The following is a 17,134-nucleotide window of genomic DNA, read 5'->3' as shown; positions in this document are numbered from 1 at the left end:
AGCAAATTTACTTTTATTAAAGTAAATATAACCGAGTTATTTGAATAGAAATGATCCTTTAGATTTGGGTTCATTAGGTTGAGCAACTGTTGGCAACCTTCAACACGTCATATCTGCAAGGCAGCTTGTACAACTGTCTCGACTAACGATGTCATTAGGTGTGATGGGGGGCTATAACTGTACCTCATTGGCATTACAATAAAACTTTATGTATGTAAATAGGGAATAATTAATACGCACCGCGGATGAATCGGCTGTGGTGACTGAAAAAGTCTAAATAGACAGCTGAGTTATAAAGCACTCGTCACAATTACCAACAGTGTGACAGATCGGGGTTATATCCTCTTTTTCGTGCTTCAGTTAAACAGTCACAAAAACCTGTGTCATTTATTCGTCACTTATGCTGAGCATAGTAAAACAGCCCTGTGCTGAGTTTTATTTTCCTGGATACAAAAGAAATGCAGCCAATGTGAATCCTGAGAAACTGGAAAAACGAGTTTTAAAAAAAACCCAGAAATACAGTAGGAGGAGATTATGAGAGAGAAGAGGAGATAGTACAAGAGCAAGATAAAGAGATGAAAGGTGCTCAAAGCAAGACAGAGATGGAAGGGGAGATGTAGATGAAGCCAGAAGGTGGAGGAGGAGAAGAAAGGAGTTAAGTTGGCCATTAGCGATGCGGCGTGTGGAACCCACTCTTACATGCGTTCCACAAGGTTAACGATAAGAGCCCCTCGGCAACTGAAATGCTCAAGTAGCTTTTATCGTATCATAATAATGAATCAAAGATAAAATAAAATAAATGAACTCCAAAAGGCGAGCAAGTAAAATAAAACATCTGTGCAGAGGGCTGAGTGAACAGGCAGCAGCCCAAAGAGAAGATATTGTAGAAAGAGAGAAGGGGAAAAAAAAAAAAAAAAAAAGGAATAAAAAATATTGCTCTCTTTCCACTAATATCTTCTTATGTCATCTGGTTGAAAAATATTTGCCTGCAGGTCAGGGCTCCCCCCTGTTAGGAAAAGGCTTCTTAAAACGCTTCACGTCTCTCTGCTACATTAAATATCTGGCCTCTGCATCCCATTTACTGCTGCTGGCTATTAGGGAGGGACAGAGGGAGAGAGAGAAACAGTAAGAAGTGCATGGGATGGTGAGAGAGGAAATAAAGGATAGGATGGTGAGACAATAAAGACAGAAGGGTGTCTGAAAGTAAACAGTGCTCTTGTTTGCTTATGATTTTGCAGGATCCTTTATTTTTAATGTTGTACACAGCACGTCTTAATCTGTGTCCGTGTGCGTGTGTGTGTGTGTGTGTCCGTGTGTGTGTCCGTGTGTGTGTGTGTGTGTGATTAGTGCCCTTGGCAAGAGCAGGAGATCTGGCCATTCAGAATGGACAGTAGTTAGCCACCCACCGGAGCAAGCTGTTACCACTTCCTCGCCCCTCCTCCAGCCCTCCCCCTCTCATCTCCTCCCTCTCACTCTTTACATTCATTCTTCATTGCGCTCTTTCATTTGACTTATTTTAAAGCAACAGTCGGTGAAAGCAGCTCCATAAATGGACGATAGTTCAGGATTCCGCCTCGCTGTTTCGATCTACCGACGTGGATGGATAGATAAGGGATTGGCGAAATGAACAGTAATGTCACCTCTGCCTGGACACCTGCCGCCGCAGTTCTCTTTGGCAACGCACTAACGTGCAAAACAAAGCAAGACTGTTATAACAAGAAGTTGTGGACTTCTTGTGAACAGTATGTGAAACCGAGACTGATGCTGATGTTGCTTTAAACTGCAATCCCACAGAGTGCCACTCGGGGGGTTGGTTTCAAAAAGGCTCTGGCTCCACATACGCCCATTCAACTTCTCTCATGGAAATACATGGAAGTCGAGGAATTATTTTTTATTTTTGCACGAGCCGTTATGGTGTCGTTTGAAAAGGTCACTCGTTCTTAATAGTTTTCTGGTCATCCATTCTGAAAATAATCAATAGTTAGATAATAGGCCTCAAACTTGCATTTTTTGGGGGGGTGTGTCTGTTTGATTGACAGGCCTGTGCTGCAGTTAGGTTTCTGCTACCGGTGGGCGAGGCATAGTATCTTCAGGTTCAGGTTCCCAATCAAGACGAGTAAGATGCCTCCCCAGCTTGTCCAAATATGGTCACCTTTGGCTCCAAAATAGGAAGATGGCGTCAGCCGACATCCGAACTCCAGGATTTGAACGGTTGGGCGACGTCACTGTTGGTTGCCGCTTGGTCCGGACCAAAGTGGAGGACCGACCAACCGATTGACTGGCATCGCCATACAAGCCGTGCCGGCCGCGTGACCAACACTGATCGCGTAGCCTTCGTTTCCAGACCAACTCTTTGATGGCGTGATGGATTTGTTTTAGTTCTTATGAAGAACTCCCAATTCCCGAGTTTGATCTGAGCTTCGGTGAAATGGTTCAAGCCAAAATCACGACAAGGATAACACACCCGGCACGTGGTTCGGGTTATGCATCAAAACCACGTTGTTGCTTTAATTCAATCCGCATGGCTTTCTCCCAGATTCACAGCCCAGCCTCAGAGGTGCAAGTCCACGACCTTACAACAACTTCACTGCCTTTTTACTTCGTACAACGCATGACGTCCTTCACGTTATCCGGCCTCACGTGACGTGCGTCCACATCTCACGCCGAGATGACGCCGACCATCGCGAGGACCAGCCGCCCTCTAGTGGGCCGGTGGGTGCATCGCATGATTTGCGGCCGTGAATCGTTCTCGATCTCGCTGGTTATTTTCCAGCTTGATCGGTTGTACACGCTGAACTGCAACTAAGTCAGGTGAACCGGCCCTTTGGTCAGCTGATTCATCTTTCAACTGCTCTCCTCTCCATCTACGACAATAAATGATGTATTTTTCTGTTCATCTGTTGATTCTTGGGATAAATCACGTACCTCCTGTTTGGTGGAACACGCCTATCGGAAACATGAAAAAGTCATAGGGACCAGAAAAACAAGACGGATTTCAAAACTGGAAGCCTGGTTTTAATTGATATTGCTCTACTGTAATAATCCTGAAAGGCATAGTCTGGAGTAACACATGTAATGTTTCAACCCATAGCAGTTTAAGTTACAGAATCATAGGTCTCTCTTTTTGCATTGAACAATATATACAATGTGAAATAAATACATTTACACAAATGGACATTATTGTTGGAGCACACTTGTATGATACACGTCACAAAAATATACAGGTAATTGTTTATCTTTTTTTTTTTTTTTTTCTTTTTTTTTTCATTTACTGATGTGAAGCACATCTAAAATCTACAGACATGTTTTTTAATAACACTACAGGGTCTTCTCTCGTCCACAACTCTTCTCCACCGCTCAAGGGTCTTTTTTTTTTCCATCCTTAAATATCCTTTTACCCAAATGTTCCCAAACTTTCTTCCCTCACTTAAATATTTTCTTCATATTCGCAGGTTCAGACTGCAGGGTAGGCTGCAGCACAAGTGGCAGTTACATTTGGGGATTAAATACAACTAAATTGACTAAACACTTTAGAGCTGTAGATAGACACAGTTTGGCCTTAGCGGTTTTCAGGGGCAGCTATGGAAGATGGACAATCCTGTTTTGTCACTATAGCTCAATAACTCGGCCTTCTCTATTGTTACATGGAGTGCTTGCTGCTAATGGATCTAAGTCCCAAATGAGGGCAAAAAAACATCAGGCCCAAAGTGCAACCGGGTCAAACTCTTGACAGTCCTTCCTCCACTGCTCCTCATGGAAAATACCAAGTTTGGTTTGTTGTTATTTATTTATTTATTTTTTTTTAACTCTTAACTGTAGAATAACTCAAATAAATACATCAGTATTTGGGTCTATAACCCAACACAAATATGTGCAACTCTTGCCTCACCGTTGTACAGTCTTCAAAATATTGCTTTATAACAAGAAAAAACAAACACTGTACAAGGTAAAACACATCCCTCCTGTACATGTAAATAATATCACAGCTATGAGCAGCAGCTTGCATCAAAACCTCTGAAAGAAACACACAGCCTCCCTTTCTGATTTTAGCTGGTCGAATTTTTTTTTTCTTGACAGTCGTCTGAAATGGCCCCGGCCAGCAAAACAAAGTGATTCCAGTTTCAAACACGGCTATTAACCACGTTCGGCTCGGCATTAATCACCTCAGGGAGACGTGTAACATCTTTCATGGTGTTGAATTGTTCGGGGGTGCACAGGACTGGTTTGACAACTGACAAATAAATAAAAACAGTAACAGAAGAGAAACGATAGTAAGAAAAGAGCACCTTTCTTCTATAAGTTTGTGTGTAGAATAATATACAGTGAATGGTAGTTAAATACCATCTGTCTGACAATGGGACGGTCTCCGGAGTTACAATCAAAATAGGAAATTTAACAGTCGCCGGGAACGTGACCTACAAATATCTTGTATGCACATGTGAAATGTATATTTTTCTATATATTATTTGTAAAAACCACATACGTTTGTGTTTAAGACCTCTGACGAACCCTGGAATATTTGAATGTGTTTTTTTTTTTTTCTCTATCGCAGCATATGATTTTATAAATTTGCATCAAGAGGTTCAAAGAGTACAATAAGTTTTTGTTTTTTCCCTCAAAATTGGTGATAATTTGAGTTTAAACAGGGATTTTGTGGTTCAATTCCAGCAGAATGTAAAACCATGTCCCCACAATGTAATGAATGTATGCTTTAGAGAAACAGCAAGTGCAACTTAAACATATCAAGCATTTTCTTTAATATTTCGTTCCCATCAACCCGCACCAAAGCCTTTTCACTGTTTGTTGTAAAGCAATATATTTTCCAAGAAATAAGCTGAAATCGGGAGGGGGGGAAGGGGGGGAAAGTTTTTCATTTTTCTCTTTTTGCCTGCTGAACCAGGAAAGATAATGACTGAGCTGAGCTGTATGGAAGGCAGTTATGTACAGCGAGTTTTTCAAAAAAGAGTTACCTACAGTTCTGAATTACTCAAATGTCCTTTTCATTTCAGCTTTATTTAACCTAAAGATATACAGTATATTGTTTAATCTACAGGAAAGTTACACAAATGATCCCTTTTTAAATACTTGTTAAGGTGTTTCTTCATTTAGATACTAAATATTTCATTATTTATGTATAGTTTGGTAAAGATGAATACTGTAATTTGATCCTGGTGGTCTAGTTAAGTTCCTAGAAGAAGAGCCTTATATCCGGTTCGGTTCGTGGTGAGAGAATCCGGTGCACAGACCCCCTGCGGACTGATCCGACAGACAGACAGACAACATGGCCTCTACTCTACTCTGTGTTGTCTAAAGAAGAAGCACACGGCACAAGAACGGGAATCACCACAAGAAAAAATACACAGCAACGCCTTAGAGGACTCAACAGAGGAGGAAAGGATCAAACGGAGGACGTCGAAACAAACAAAACAAAAAACAGATAAAACCAAAGAAAGAGGGTTTTTTTCTTGATAGAAAAAACAGCAAACATGAAACACACAGGCTGAACTACATTTTTTTCTTTTTTTTTCTTTTTCTCGATTTTGTTTCCAATAAAATGTCTTATGTTAGAATTATAATCTGTATAATTTACAATATACAATGTTTAAGAAGGCTGAGAAAATACCCCTTACTAATAATACTGATGTTCGATACAGAGCGGGTGATGTTAGAGATCAACGACACTTAAACTGCAGCACTCCTCGGCTGTGACAAGTTGCCATTTTATATTAGATTACACCGTCATCTAGAGTACACATTTTGGCATTCTTATCAGCTTTAGAAATTACATAAATAAAAATGTAAATAACCCGTCAACTGTCTACCTGTTAAAGCTGTGATCAGTCAACCCCCACAGTACACCGTCCTCGTCCGACCGTAAAATGTAAAGACAGCTTCCTGTCAGCTCGGACTTTCCATTTCCTGTTTCGAGAGAAACCGTGTGAATTTTATAACAAGCGAAATTATTGATGTTGACGGTTAACAGGTGACATGTAATCGCCGTCAAATAATACAATCGTCATCATCCATTAGCTTTCTGAGGACCTCACCTGTTCACTTCAAACGTGTGGCGTTATTTTTCTATGCGATTTAGTCTTCATTTTAGTGGTTCTGATGGCGTATTGTACGCAGGATCAAAGACTTAATCCTCCCAACGCCTGAAGATCCTTGTAAATTGTTAAAAATCAGGTGTTTCGCGACAGGAAAAAGGGGGTTAGCGAGCTAACAGAAAGCAGCCAGTGCCATGTTCTTTTTCCTTTGGTGGATGTTTTGATTTTGATAGCGCCATTTCCGTCAGCACAAATCTCAATTTAGTGAAGTTATTCTGATGGTCCCTACACGGTGAAAAAAAACCCCCCAACAACTAAACTAAACTAAACTAAACATACACCCATACAAATGGGCAATGACCGTGTATTATCGAACTATCGGTTTCTAAACAAAGAACTGTTTTGTTTTAATCAGATTAAAGTGAGCCTGGTCACAAGATAGGTGCAAACCTCAGAACGTGTGGTAGATGCAAACTGGACGTTGGGTGTGTTTTTTTTTGTTGAGTTTTTTTAGCTGCTTGTGTTACTACTTCTTTAACCGAGTCCCTTTTATGCGAACACAGCAGTAACATCTCGACATTCTTGGTCCGTCTCTTTCCTGTCTCTGACAAAGGAAATGTTGACTGTTATCTAATAGCTTATGGCAAGTTACACAGACAGAAGGAGACGCTACAAATTCTCCTCCGAATCCTCATCCTCTCTCTCCCAAATTTAAGACTGGCACGTTATGTTAATATTGCAGACTTAGTCCATATGCACAAACCCCTCCTTTAAAAACCACTATTGCTCAGAGTTTCTAAGATAAACGCTGATTTGTTAATACATTATTACTTGTTATATTTATATATATATGATAATTGCTGAAAGTGGTCAAGCTGATAGAAAAAAGGAAAGACATATTGATTGATTCAGTTTTAAGAAGACAATATTAATAACAAAACCAAAGCCGTGTTATATGTCATATACAGGATGACAATTATTTACAACCCTAATATTCATCGCTAAGATTATTTTCAAGGTAGAAATTAAGAAAAAACAAAAACAAAACAAAAAACGAGGAGTTATAAGGAAACAGTAGTTGTTCTTCAGTCAGTTTCGTCAGCACACCTTTCCTTCCGGTTTGTATTGCGTTGAGTGACTGAAGCTCCCCCTGCACTCCCTGAATCACAAAAAAGTACCTCTGCAAAGAGACGAGCTGGAAGTCGTGAACACAACGGGGACAAGAGGGGACTACTGAGGTGACACTTTGCAGTTTTTTGTAGAGTGTGGGTAATGAGCATGGGCTGGACTGTTCTTAATGGCACATTGACAGACTGAAATCTCTACTGACTGGTGTGTGAAGAGCTGCGCACCCGGGCCACGAAGAAGCTAAAAAATGTCGGGACGTCCAAACACAAGAGGAGATTTTGACAGAACCTAAAAGTATCACAGAGAACGTGAACTGAGCTCACATCTGTTTGTTAGCCAAGCAGGAATCCATGCTCGACAGTATAGATACAGTTGTATGTTGTTATTAAAGGTAAGAAGTAATACCGTTACTTATAAACTCTGCCAATCAATCGCACCTCCAGGGCTTACAATACCCGACACCATTTTTAGCTTCATCAAGTGTACCAACATCGATACTGTGTTAATACTGACAGGTTTTGGGAGGCCGAGATCGCCGGTCCTCGGCAGGTACAACGGATACTAAAGTTGTCGTAGAAGTAGGGGAGTCATGGGAAAACTAGGAACTGAATTTAGGGAGAACCAGAGAGTGTTTACAGTAGTTGTTTTTCAATCCTGGTCTTTGAAACTCTGAGCCCTGCTGGTTTTCACAAGAACCAGAAAAAATGTTAAAGAACTGTTAGAACAGAGAACCAGCGGTACTCTCGAGGCCCAGGACTGAAAGCCACTGGAAGATCAAACCAGAAATAGTTTTGGGTTATGACAGTAAAGTTTGCTGGCATCCTCTGAATGGATGATTCCATTCTTTGGCAGGGCAAATCTCCTCTTCTTTTCTTTCTGTCCATCCATCCCAACTTCATTGTACACGAACTTTGACAACAAACGTCATTAATACTTCCTCAGTGTTCATTTTCTTCCCCCCCTCTCTCGTTTTCTTCTTCAACACTTAAAAAAAACTCTGTTGGGGGAAAGAGGGAGGGGAAAGGAGACACGAGTGCAGTTTTACAGTCTCTCAGAGCTAAAATGAAGAGTTTTCAGTTTCATTTAAATGTGTCGTTTGTCATTAATAACATCTTAGTTGTTATTAAATGCATAAGTGTTTTGCCATCGTCAGTGTTTGGAGTCACCGTGGTAACTGTTAAGTAACTGGCATTAAGTAATAGGAAATCTTCTTCCATTAGTAATGGGAGGGGGGGGGGGGGGGTTACGTCAGTCTGTCAGCATCTTCCCCAGAACAGATGGTCAAAGTGAGCGCCCTTTTGTCAGAGACTGTGGTGGTTGAGGGTTCAGGTAGGAGGTTCAGATAGCTTCTTTTTTCATAGGGGGATGTGTCAGCAGACAAACTTCAGGGACATTTTTCTGTGTGTGTGTGTGTGTGTGTGTGTGTGTGTGTGTGTGTTGTGTGTGTGTGTATACGCACGTGTGTGTGTGTATGTGTGTGTGTGTGTGTGTGTGTGTGTGTGTGTGTGTGTGTGTGTGCGTGTGTGTGTGCGTGTGTGTGTGTGTGTGTGTGTGTAAGAGTGTGTGCGTGTAAAAGAGCAAGAGGTCATTCAAAGTTGGTGTTCAGAGTTTGAGTTGAAGCTCAGGTGGTTCAGACTGGTGTCTAGCTGTCCTTCCATCTAGTCCCCGTCCTCAGACCTTGGCTTCCAGCAGCTCCAAGAACAGTTTGTGCATTGGGACTTTGCCATCCTGCTTGATGCTGTAGAAGTGCTGCACAGCCTTGGTGGAGGTCTGGCGGAGCAGGGGGAGGGTCATGAGCAGCTTGCCCGCCCGGCGGGGATCCTCCTGGTGCTGGGCAGCCTCATAGTCCTGCAGGGCCTCGTGCAGCACATCCTGGAGCTTCTGCACTGCATCCACGTCTTCAATGTGCATGGAGTCTGGAGAAATAGGATGATGCATGATTAAAAAATAAAAATACAGTATGTGATCTGACATTGGTAGCATTAACCACATCCAGTGTTGACCACAGACATTCACATGTATTACATATTATGTTGTTTTAGTCTTTCCAGAAAAGGGGAGGGGGAGGGGGGGAGGTTTCCATTTTTTCTACATGGGACACATGCGGTCACCTGTATGTGAGTACACGTGTCCTATATGGTAAAATAATGAAAAGCAAAAATAATGACAGGGAGTGGATATTTGCAGGTAACTTGTTCCAATCAGATGAGATTAAATGAATTCTGTATGCAACCATTCATCAAACAGAAAATACAACATTGTGTTTTTTTGCCGTTGAAATCCGTTTGTACCCATGAAAACACTGGTCTCTTTAAGATGAGTCCAGCCTCCCTGTGTGCAACAGACCCTGCGAGGTTGTCGGTGTATACACGTCCCACAACTGTCTGAGAAGATGTTTTTCAACAGAATGTGTCTTTGTCAGTACCCGGGCCCTCTCTGTCTGCTGTGTTATTGAGTTAGAGGGGAGAAGTGCTAAATCCAAACAGGAAACACGCAGAGATGCTCCTGAGAACAATAATTTGGAGTTGGAAATTCTATAAATGTAAATTCTATTGACATTCTATTGATTTTGATTTCTGCTGCAAAAGTGCCAAAAAAACATTTCCATTCTAATGTAAATCGCTGACAAACGTTGGCATTTTATTGTGTAAGCTGTTGAGAATTGAGCAAAAAGGTTATTCAGGAAGCATTGCAAATGCAACTATAAATGTAGTACTTCTGTTTCGTTCAAAATAGCGCTCGAAACACACTTTGTGTGCGAAACTAAATCCAGGAATGGGGCTTCATATCCAGAGGCTGCTCGCATCTCTGTCTTTAACGTGGGGATCTGTGGGTGTGATGAATGGACGGGCAAAGAGACGAGTGGGTGGAGGAGGAAAAAAAAAGAAAAGAAGAGAGATGGACTCGTAGAATGATGAAGCAAGAACACCTGAGAGTTCCTCTCCCTCTCTCTCTCTCTCTCTGTGTGTGTGTGTGTGTGTGTGCGCGCGTGTGTGTGCGTACACGTCTGCGATCTCTCTTTGAGCTGGCATGTAAGGTGTGTTTCAGCATATGTGGCAGTAAAGGCTGAGACTGTCCCTCAATAATAATGCTCCATATTGCTCCTTAGGGAGGCAAAGTCTTAATGTGAGCTGGCCTTTAGCTCCCAACCTCCGATCAATGTCTCCGATCAATGACTACATGCATGTTAAATAATAATCACAAGACAACTATTGATAGGCACCCCCTTACACACACCCTCCCGCCACACGCACCTACACAAAAGAAGATCTGCCGAGGTGATGGGATCCTATGAGTGCATGTGGAGTATTTTGGAGATAGAGACAGACATACGCGTGATGTATGCACTCCGTGGAAACGGCGCGGAGCTCTCAAACAACTCTGTGTGTTTGTGTGAAGGTAACTTTTGCTGATGCGGTTTCATGAGTCGGCAAGCCACCTCACGTTTTACAATCTTCCACCGCCTCCCTAGTAGAATATTAAACTGCACAGATTCCAGAGCACGTCAGGTTTTGTAAAGTAATGGGAGTGTTTTTCTTGCAACTACTGGATTCTGCATGCGGTCTCCTTTTGTTAAGTGTTAATGAAGTCAGTCGGAGTAGCTGTCAGAGAAGAACTGAACCAAATACTTCTCACTTGTCGCAAACGAAAATATGTTAACACGCTCGGAACAGTCACGCGCAAAACAGGAAACACGAGCAAGCTGGGAACAAGTGGGAAACATAAAAACCATACTGTGTCGTCAAAATACGTCCAAATATAAAATGTGTAAACAGCCACAAACACACAATCAAACAGACAGAGCTGCATCTATCGAGTGTAATGCGTGTATCAGTATGCAGGACCAGACCAGTCAGTGGGTTGGATTCTGTGAGGATCAATAGAAAACTCAGCTTCCATTGGTTCTCAGATTTTTCTACTGGTGGTTTACCGTTTGGGATTTTTAAAAATTTTTTTTTTTTTTTTTTTTTTTTTTACACTTTACTGCTTGATGATATTTTACCTCATGTACAGCCAGTAATGATGATTGGAAAAAGGATATTAATTAAGGTTAATAAGTTGAATTTAAACATCTTTCTTTGGACATACAGAACATGTGATATAGTACAAGTACCATATAAATGAACTGACTGTGAAACACTGACATGTACAAAATGAACGAGTACTAACATCAGCCACAATGAAAACAAAAAAAAACAAATCCCCTTCTCCTCTTTATTTCTGGAGTTGTAGTAAGTGTTTCCCTGAAGTTCAGCCTGAAGCGAACGGGCTGAAGTTAAACTGAGGTTTAATGAGTTTCACATTGTGTTTTGATTAGTATTGTGTGTTTAGTATTTAAGCTGGTAGACATGGCTTCTTGCCTGCGCTGTGACCCGCGCTACACTCACAAGTACAACAGCAGACGTTAATGAGCGCGAGCACACGAGGCTGTTCAAACGCACATGTTAACATGAACTCACAATTCACGCACGCACATAAATGAATGCACACACGTGCACGCTCAAACACACACACACACACACACACACACACACACACACACACACACACACACACACACACACACACACACACACAAATGAGCCTCCTGTTTCCCATGGCTAGTTTAGCTTTCTTTACATGTGGGGCACGTTTGCTAACATTTCTTAAGGCTTGGCTTCATTAATGCAGACGATTAGCATCCTGTGAATTAATTAGTGTCAGTGCCCTTCAAAATGCTAATGCTAGCATTCTGTTGTCTTGAAGAGCAGTTAGAGAGTCTGGGCAATGAGACAAAGTTCTCATTTGGGCGTCAGCTGTTTCGATTTCAATCAGTTTAAAAGGATGACTATTTGAAATGGGAATTTTCTTTAACAGGGATATAATCTTAAGACATGATATGAAAAACATATTCGAGCTGGACATTTAAACTGCCTGTCAGTCAGCAACCTGTCCAGCAATTCATCTGCCTTTTACTGTGAAAATTACATTTATTCTTTTGAAGCGATATTTTGATTCTGCTGTTATGCGACTACATGTCAAAACATGATATGCAAAGAAAAAAAAAAGATGTTTTGATTAAAAACGATGTAGAAAGTGATCTTTTTTTTGGTGTGTTTTTTGACCAGGTACATGTGTCCATCTCCTGTATGTAAATGTGGGTGGACAAAAGTATTAGAAACACAATTCAATACAATGTAGTCCAATACAAACCCACCAGTTATTCACAAATGACCAGTGGAGTATGTGGAGACTAAACAATTAGTCGATGTACAACTATCAAATCAGGATTTATATAATTCTTCAAGCAAAAACACAAAAAAAGTCTCTTGTCTAAGCTTCTAAAACGTGACGATCTGCTACTTTATTCCTCAAGAAATCAAATTACTTTAGATTTTGGTTATTCAGAGCAATTTGAAGACGTCACCTTGAATTCTTTTCGCTCAATTTTCGGACATTTTTCAGATCATTTTGGATTACATTAAATTGTCCTTAAATAAATCTGTGTAAATGATCTATCAGTCAGCTTGTATTTGTCAGTAAAATTTTGAGAAGTTACAATTTTAATAAGCAAAAAAAGACTATCAGCATCTTTTTGTTGCTTATAATATCATGAGATTTTACCATCACTAAAGTTTCTTGTGAATTGGGTCGCGGCCTGTGGATTGGCTGTTTACCAACTAATTAGTCACAATCATCATCATGAACTCTGTTGTCCAACTTTCAGTCAGCAGCATCCATAGAAAAACAGACACACCTACTTTTATGTGCATACACACACATACGGACAAACACAGACACACGCATGCAGAAGCAAGAGATTGATTGTCACACAAAGCCCACAGGAAAACAATAAGTCAATATTTCCTGCATGTGCATAACAGCATGTACTCTGTGTGTGAGCTGTGCTTCACGTTCAGGTACACACTAATGCTCCACGTTGGACAGTGTGTTTATGTAAGTTTCAGAGAGAGGAAATCGGCATATTTGAGGGAAAGTGCAAATGTGTGTGAGTGCGTGAATGTGTTGTGATGTGTGTGTGTGTGTGTGTGTGTGTGTGTGTGTTGATGGTGGCAGAACCAGAACAAAAGGCCCCTCCCTCTGTATTCAAAGCTCTCACATTGCATTCTCCCATTTAAACACATTGTATTGACAGCTCCCCCCTTGTAATTAAAGAGTACTGAAGAGCTGGCCAGCTTCCAAGACAAAGTTCAAAAGACGGGTCATGGGAGGAAGAAGGCGCGTGCGTGAGAGAGAGAGCGTGTGTGTGTGTGTGTCAGTCAGCTGTCGATGCAGCTGGACACATCAGAGAGGGGGTTTTATCGACAGATTTAGGGTTCTAATGATTTCACCTTATTTAACAGGCATCTGAAGAGACGACTATGCTAATTGTAAAAAGGGTTGCCACTTTGTTTGGGGGTGGGATTCAGGTTGAACGTGTGTGTGTGTGTGTGTGTGTGTGTGTGTGTGTGTGTGTGTGTGTGTGTGTGTGTGTGTGTGTGTGTGTGTGTGTGTGTGTGTGTGTGTGTGTTTGTACTGTGCGAGTGTGCGTGCGTAAAATACCTGCACGCTTGCGTTACACTTGTGAGTACTACAGTATGACGAGACAAAGTGGGAGGCTTAACGACTGCATGTTTTATGGAAGAAAAATATCTCCTTGTGTGTAAGTATCGTCATGTGTCACAGATGTATGTGTATGCATGTTTGGATACGGAGCACTGAAATTAGTCCTTTGATGGTTCAGCTTAGATGAGCCCCATGGGACTGGAGATTCCTAGGATTAACTCTCCTTCACCAATCAAACAGAAATGTGCAGACAGACAAAAATATCAGCTGATAGTGAAGAATTTCAAACCTGAGTTAGCCAAAGCGATGGCCTTGAGAGCGACAAATTCCTCCTTCTCTAGTTTCATGGATTTGTATTTCTTGACCAGCTGAAGGATGGCGTTGTTCAGGTCCAGAAGTCCAGCGAGCTTTGACTGGTCCTCGTCCATTATGTAGTCCTCAGCATACACCAACTAAACAGAAGCAAAGAGGGGTGCAGAGGTTGCAAATAAAATGTCTCCATATGTTTCGCAAGAGCAAGAAACAAACAAAAGGCGACGCTAACCTTGTCTTCAAAAGACAGAGAGCGGTACACGACGCGCAGGATCAAGATTTCCATCCATGCACTCTGCAGTAGACTCATCTGGTCTGCCAAAGACAGCGTGGAGAAACCTGGACAACATTGGGACAGAGAGGAAAAGAAAGAGAAGGATTGTTAGTTTTATTGTAAAGCAGTCTGTCGTTACTATTGTTTTGCTCACAAGAAAGAAAAATCAAATGCAATGTCATGTACGCATGTAAGAGGAAAACGCACGCTGATCTGTTTTCGTGGGGTTACAGGAAAGAAGGGAAACGCGAGAAGCTTGTTCTGAAGCTAGTGAGAGGGTCAAGATCGACTCCCCTCCATCCCCTGCCTGCCCATCCTTCATCCATCCACTTGACCGGAGTCCTCCTCCTCCTCCTCCTCCTCCTCCTCTTCCTCTCTCCCCTGTGCCCAGGGCGATTCTCTGGGGAAAGGCAGGCCTTATCTCCCCATGACACAACCTCCATGGATCAATGCTGGCCATCGCTGCTGCGCCGCTCAAATACACACACTAATTGCTGCTGTGGCCCCAAAAACTCCTGCTTTCTCCCGTGTCAGTCCGTGTCCTTCTATTCGCCTACGTCTATATCTCCCCAATCACAATCCATTTCTTTTTATCTGTCAGTGTCTGTCTATGACTGACCGTCTGCGTGTCTGATTTCACCTGTTTTCCATCTATCTTGATACCTCTCAGTCTGTTTGGGTTTATCTGCTTCCTCATTTCATATATATTTGATTATGTATTTACTGTAAATGCCCCAGCCTCTCATTTGTTGTCTGTCCCTCTTGGACTTCCTCTTTCTACCTGTCTATCTCTTTAATGGAACACCTGCCCACTCACACCTTTCTTAACAGCTGTCCTGTCCTCACACACCTGTCCATTCACACCTGCCTGTCTGCCTATGCGTGTGTTTCGGTGAGCGCAAGCCTTCTTAGGAGAGGCAAAGACAGTGGGCCGTGCGAGCACACCTGTCAGCCCTCGCCGCAGCCTTCCAGTGTGAGTGTGTTTGTGTGTGTGTGTGTCGGAGAGGTGCATCCTGCCAGGAGAAGCAGGCGGATGAGAAGGAAGATATTTCTTCAACAACATCTGCTGCGATGCGCCTCCTCTTGAGATGTTAGGTGTGCGAGGGAGTGTGCGTCGGTGTGTTTGTGTGCGTGCGCGTGTGTTTGGGGCTCTTATCTCACAGTGTGTTGATGGGTAATGGCAGGCGTCTCATTATGTCCAGGTTGCAGGCTATTGTTGTTTGTAATGTGCTCTAATTCATTCTATCTAACCGTTAACATCTCCAACACGCACGCAAAGATAAACACTGCTGCGCGCACACACACAGATACAGTATCACTTATGGATAGACTTAAATGCATAGGAACACACTGGAATGAATCCAAATGTGTATGATTGATACACACACACACACACACACACGCACACACACACACACACACACACACACACACACACACACGCAAACGCACACACACACACACACACGCACACACACGCACACACACGCACACACGCGGCACAGTGAAGGGAGCAGTATCGTTGCCAACTGGCAGTGTCTTCTTCTACTTAATGAAATCATCAGAAGGGATTAGAGGTGAATTTCTTAAGGGGGTCTTCGTGCATACACACACACATCTCATTCACAGAGGCAGATGTCTTTAGGGGGTCCTTAGGACTTCACCACTCATTGTGGGTAGGGGAAATATGCGCTGGCATTGCTAAAATTAACACACATGCACTTATTGAATCTGTTCAACCCTGGGGTCAAGTGAAGAGAAGAAGACACGAGTGAGGGGTTAATATCATTTAATGGTGTCACTGGTTGTGTGTTTTAACTTGTCTGTGTGTGTGTTTTCGGCGCTCTGGCATTGGGAGCAGAACCGAGAGTTCAATCAATTCGCACACACCCCTGGAATTTGATACAGGGCCAATTGGGGCACACATGGCTCAAGAAGTGGGCCCACACACACACACACACACACACACACACACACACACACACACACACACACACACACACACACAGAGTCATGACTTACTGTATATTAATAACATTTGCACAAACCTACATCAACAAACACCTCCCTCCTCATTACACACAAAGTGCAAACGTATGGGCACAAACACATACACACACACAGAGGAAACACCAATAATTAAAACCCCCCGTGATTAATTTATTGAGCTGAAAGTGCAGCTTTTCTTATTGAGGCACATCAATGATTTTTATCAGGATGAGGTCTGTGTGTGTGTTTGTGTGTGTATAGGTGTGTGAAACCATTTTGTGTGCTTTTGTGAATATATGTATTGTTATATTGTGCATTTGTCCATAATAAACATAACCGTACTTTCAGAGGATGGGCTTGTTGTCTCATCAGCATGTTTGTATTCTGTGTATGCATACATTCTCCTACATATGTTTCCATGAGTCTCTGCATGTATGTCTCTATCTGTGTGTGTGTGTGTGTGTGTGTGTGTGTGTGTGTGTGTGTGTGTGCCTCTCCCCTCCCCACCAGCCTGTCTGCGCCGTTCAGCCATCCAATGCTTCTTATCTGTCTGATTAATAGGCGGCCGGCTTCAGGACAAATTAATTAACAGATAACGCCATCTCTCCCTTCTTCCCTTCCTCCCCTCCTTCTCATGAAGCGATCGATACAACAGAAGAAAAGAAACATCAATGGGAATTTAGTGCTGATGATGGAGAGAGAGAGGTATTGATGAAGAGAGAGAGAGAGAGTGAGACGGAGGAGAGAAGAAAGTAAAAAGGGGGAGAGGTGTTGGAAGGAGAGATGGTGGTGGTGGTGGTGGTAGAGGGAGGGGTGGAGACCTTTCTTTCATACCTGT

General features: G+C 42.3%; 1 protein-coding gene across 4 annotated transcripts in view; it reads right to left on the bottom strand.

Moving 5' to 3' along the window:
• Window positions 1-3,009: 3,009 nt before the first annotated feature.
• esrrga (estrogen-related receptor gamma a) overlaps window positions 3,010-17,134 on the bottom strand; it is a 149,251-nt gene continuing 135,126 nt past the window's right edge. For all 4 annotated transcript variants that reach the window (XM_069173538.1, XM_069173537.1, XM_069173535.1 and 1 more), the window contains exons 7-9: window positions 14,266-14,372; window positions 14,011-14,173; window positions 3,010-9,091 (exon numbers count right to left, since the gene is read on the bottom strand). In XM_069173538.1, coding sequence (XP_069029639.1) covers window positions 8,847-9,091; window positions 14,011-14,173; window positions 14,266-14,372 — 515 coding nt within the window. In that variant the 3' untranslated portion in view covers window positions 3,010-8,846. The remainder of the gene's footprint in view (window positions 9,092-14,010; window positions 14,174-14,265; window positions 14,373-17,134) is intronic.

This window comes from Embiotoca jacksoni, unplaced genomic scaffold (genome assembly GCF_022577435.1).
Source record: "Embiotoca jacksoni isolate LCO1_2020_lvr unplaced genomic scaffold, fEmbJac1.0.p SCAF_6, whole genome shotgun sequence".
NCBI lineage: Eukaryota > Metazoa > Chordata > Actinopteri > Embiotocidae > Embiotoca > Embiotoca jacksoni.
Note: the sequence above shows the minus strand (reverse complement) of the source record. Positions and strands in the feature narration are given on the sequence as shown.